The 4,856-nt window shown below is 40.6% G+C and overlaps 1 protein-coding gene across 1 annotated transcript in view; it reads left to right on the top strand.

Moving 5' to 3' along the window:
* rcc1l (RCC1 like) overlaps positions 1-2,146 on the top strand; it is a 20,122-nt gene extending 17,976 nt beyond the window's left edge. The window contains exon 13 of the mRNA XM_055149005.1: positions 1,003-2,146. Within this exon, the coding sequence (XP_055004980.1) occupies positions 1,003-1,080 (78 nt within the window). The 3' untranslated portion in view covers positions 1,081-2,146. The remainder of the gene's footprint in view (positions 1-1,002) is intronic.
* Positions 2,147-4,856: the final 2,710 nt, after the last annotated feature.

Raw genomic sequence — 4,856 nt, 5'->3', positions numbered from 1 at the left:
GTCACCTGTTTGTTTCTATGGAGACGTCACTGCTCTGACTGGAATGTTCCACAGTGTGACTTTAAACAGCTCCACTTTACATTTATTCAATTACAGGAGGTTTTAGAGCTCAGGACTAAACCAGGACTAAACCTGGACTAAACCAGGACTAAACCAGGACTAAACCTGGACTGAACCAGGACTAAACCAGGACTGAACCAGGACTAAACCTGGACTAAACCAGGACTGAACCAGGTCTAAACCAGGATTAAACTGGGTCTAAACCAGGTCTAAACCAGGCTAAACCAGGACTAAACCGGGCCTAAACCAGGACCGAACCTGGACTAAACCTGGACTGAACCAGGTCTAAACCAGGACTGAACCAGGACTAAACCAGGCTGAACCAGGTCTAAACCAGGACTGGACCAGGCCTAAGCTGGGCCTAAACCGGGCCTAAACTGGGTCTAAACCGAGTCTAAACCAGGTCTTAACCAGGTCTAAACTGGGTCTAAACCTGGACTAAACTAGAACTAAACCAGGTCCAAACGTGGTCTAAATCAGGTCAAAATCAGGACCAAACCAGGCTGGGAGCGGGGTCTCCCACAGATCTGACCTGTGACTCGGTCTGGTTTGGTCTCCATGGCGATAAAAAGATTTAATGTCACACTGTGGAACATTCCAGACAAAGCGAAAAAGCGTCTGACGGAGCCTCCAGCAGAAAGGTCTTAACATTTTTCTTACTCGAGTACTTTTTACTTTTACTTCACTACATTTGAGGACCCAGCACCAGGAAAGTTACACAATGCAGCTTTAGAAAATATCTTAAAAATATGAAAAACAAAAGGAGTTTATTTAAAATGATCTGCACTGGTCCAGTATTTTTCTGTAAACTGTCTGTGCGTTTTGGAGTTTGTGTTTTACTTTTCTTTTCAACATTTCTTCCCAAACTGCGCTTGAGTAAAATCCACAGTCGTCCTCGTCTTTTCCGCCAGAGTCACGTGCCTCTTTCCTCTGGTGTTTCAGGTGACGGTGCCCGGGCAGGTGGTGGACGTGGCCTGCGGGGTTGACCACATGGTGGCGCTGGTCAAGTCCCTGATCTGAGACTCAAGAGACGGTTTGTCTGGGGCCCTTCGCACCGACCGCGGCGCCCCCCAGTGGACGGAGCAGAGCAGAGTCACTGGAGAAACTCTGTTCTTTCCCCTGACAGTGATCCTGCACCTGTCACTCACCTGTCACGTGATTCTGTGCTTGTTCATCTGCAGCGACAGAGAAAACACTGAATTTTTTGTCAGATTGTTTCACGTGGTCCAGGACTCAGACACATGAACCACAAACCTGAGTTTCCTCTTTAAAAGGTGTTTTGTGAGGACTCGTGTGTGTGTGTGAGTCATGAGCAGATCAGACGGAACGTTCTCATGGACGTTCTAATGACAACAGGAGAACTTAACACACAACAGTCACTTCATCGGTGTGAAGGAGCCTCCAGGACGCAGGGAGGGGAGTGGGCGAGGGGGACATGTCACACTCCGGTGATAATCACAGTGAAGTTGTGTGACAGGGAGCGGAGAACGTGTGAACTCTTTATTTATGCTTCTGCTTTTGGAACAAAGTCAAACCTGCACTTTCAGAATAAACCGTTTGTGTAAAAGTGTTGAGTCTCTTCTGCAAAACCTGTGAGTCATTTTCATTATTTAGAAAAATTTTGAAAATATTGAGAGATAAACAACTGTAAACATAAAGACACAGATCTGATTGTAGAGATGTAACAATCTCCAAATCTCTCAGTTCGATATTTATTGTGATATTTTGAAGAGGCTGATATAATTGTAGTCAGGAAAATGTTTTTGTTTTTAAAATACCCTGAATTATTTCCGTCATAATCCCAAGAATTCAAGTTAAAAACATATTTCTTCATGTTGTTTGCGCTGAAATGAACATGGGAAATGTGGTTCCTGATGTTTATGAGCTTTTGGTGATATAAACAGTGTTGGGGAGTAACAGATTACATGTACCGGAGTAATCAGAGTACAAATGATGAGTAACTGTATTCAGTTACAGTTACTGTTTCAGTGAGTGGGAATTGGATTACAGTTACTTTGTTGAAATAAATGGATTACATGGCGGGATTTTCCTGTTTTCACATTTTGGGCTAAACCAGGACTAAACCAGGACTAAACCAGGACTAAACCAGGACTAAAGAATATAACACTAACAGTAGGTGGACATAATTTAAAGCAGCAGTGTCTCATACAGAAATCATTTCTCTATCAATAATATTTTTAATATGGTTAAGGGCCTTTTTATTTTCTTTTACAGACAAAACATCTCATGTTCAGATCCTCGTCTTTGCTTCTCTACAGTAAAACAAAAGCCTCTTCATGTTTTACGCCCAACAACCAATTTGAAGAGAACAAACAAGAATTTGCAGGATGTGGTTGATGCATTCATGTAGTTTTAAAAAACATGACAATATCAAGTAATCCAAAGTATTCAGATTACGTTACTTTAAGTAAATTAGTGGATTACGTTACAAACTACATTTTGGAGTATGTAATCTGTAATCTGTAGGGGATTACATTTTAAAAGTAAACTTCCCAACACTGGATATAAAACCTGCATAATGGGCAAAAGATGTTGTAATTCTATATTGTGACCACGATATTATTTTGAGACTTTTGACGATACGATATCACAATATTTTGGTTATTGTTACATCCCCAGCAGATTGATATATTCAGATCTACTTAAATACTATATTTCTACACAGATATATAATCCACACGTGTAGGTATCGATATGTGTGGAAATATAGATTGTGATATTATATAATCGCAACACCAAGAGATGAAAATATCAGGAAAAAACAACATGAGAATCTAGAGAAATGCTGGAGCTGGAGAAGGTCTGGAGGGTGAAGGCCTCAGTGGAGCTCGTGGAGAAACAACAGAACATCTCAGTCCAGACGTGTGAAGAATCCCTCAGTCGTCCAGGTCAAATCCATGAGGAGAAAATTCAGTTTGTCGACTGGACAAAAGTTAGTTTGGTTGAAGACGTTTCGCAGCTCATCCAAGCTGCTTCTTCAGTTCCTGCGAAACGTCTTCAACCAAACTAACTTTTGTCCAGTCGACAAACTGAATTTTCTCCTCATCTCCGTCCAGAAAAGAACAAAACAGAGCAAAGATACTGAAGAACTGTCAAACTCCCAGACCTCGAGGAGCCGAGCTGATGAGGGAGAACAACCACCGAGGAAGGTGAGGAGCACATCATTTTGGACCTGCCACTTTTTGTTCAAATGTAAATAAAAGCTGAGAAATATTTCTTTCCACAATGACACTTTTTAGATATCGTCTTATCTTCTGGGCGTCGCCCGTGTCATTTCCAATCAAGAAAAAAACTTCCTGGTTGAATAAAAGTAACTTCAGGTCAAAATTTGCCACAGGTAAGAATCATTTTGGGCTTGACTGTGTGTATTAGGGATGGGCAGGATTAGTCGATTAATCGATAATTGATCATTAAGAATTTGATGGATTCCGTTGATTTTAATGGACAAACTGAATGTATGTGTGTGTGTCGTGACCAAACAGGTGTGTACATGTGTCTCTGCATCAGAAGGAGCGACACACAAACAGTGGGTCAGTCTGTAACGAACCGAAGCACAAATGTGGATTTAACCAGGATTTGTAGAAGAAATTCCACACTTTCCGTTGCGTTGGGACAAGTGTGAGTCCATGTGCACAGTGGATAAAGCAGCACATATGTTTCTGTGTCCAGTGGGAAAAAGTTTTTCCAGGTGAGAGTCGCTCAATGTGGATGACGAGGCCCCGCCCCCCTCCCCCCGTACGCTGTCCTGGTTTTGACAAACACAAATCTGGTCACACTGACCTGTATTCACCTGAGTCATGTCTTTTAATCCAACACAAGTTGAACCACATCAGCGACACAAGAGCTGGAGTTTTATCTTCACTTAGTTTATGTAAATTAGTGATGTGGTTTTAAGTTTTGTTTCTGTGAGATTTGAACAAAACTGAATTAAACACATTATAATGTCAAACAGCTGATGTGGATCTAGAGTCGTTATGTTTATATGTCGTAAAGTTGAATTTATTGATGCAGATTAGTGCAGATAGTAATAATAATGATGATCATTTTAATATAAAAACATTAATGATTAATCGATAATCGATCGTTAATTCTTCCGACGATCGATTAAGAACATTTCATCGAATGCCCGTCCCTAGTGTGTATATAAACATTTTTATAGCTTATGTATATTTATGTGTGTCTATATCTGTGTGTGTGTGTGTGTGTTTCTCTCTCGTGGCAGTGGAGTTTTCATTCCGCTCTCTTCTCTCCAATTTATGTTTCTCTTTTTAATTTTAATCTTCATGATTCTTTATGTTTTGATTTGTTTTTATGATTTTAATGTATTTCTTATTCTGTAAAACACTTTGAATTACTTTGTGTACGAATTGTGCTGTACAAATAAACTTGCCTTGGAGTGGTTGGCTGTGCTGCTCTTGTGGCTGCCCGGCTCACACACTGAACACTTTTTGAACCTTGAGCTCATATCGTTGGATTTTAACAAACTCAGAAGTGCAGCTCAAAGGACACGAGTGCAAAAGGACTGATTGGATTTTGAGAAATTAAGTTTGTTTTTCCCGTTTCCATGGAGACCGAGCGAGAGCCTAAGGAGCGAGTTACAGACATTTGAGACGCTACGGGTTTTTTACTCCACATGTGGCAGCGAACGTGTCCATCTCAACATTACAGAGTGACATATACACATTTTTTTTCTTCTTATAAAACGGTAAAACCCATAAAAATACTCTGATGTTATAGATTAAAATGTTTTTAGAGCAATAAATCCACACAGACGC

The sequence above is a fragment of the Boleophthalmus pectinirostris genome, unplaced genomic scaffold, assembly GCF_026225935.1.
Source record: "Boleophthalmus pectinirostris isolate CB_2022bp ecotype Guang Dong unplaced genomic scaffold, ASM2622593v1 HiC_scaffold_12, whole genome shotgun sequence".
Lineage (NCBI taxonomy): Eukaryota > Metazoa > Chordata > Actinopteri > Gobiiformes > Gobiidae > Boleophthalmus > Boleophthalmus pectinirostris.
The sequence above is the reverse complement of the archived record's forward strand: the minus strand, read 5'-3'. Positions and strand labels throughout refer to the sequence as shown.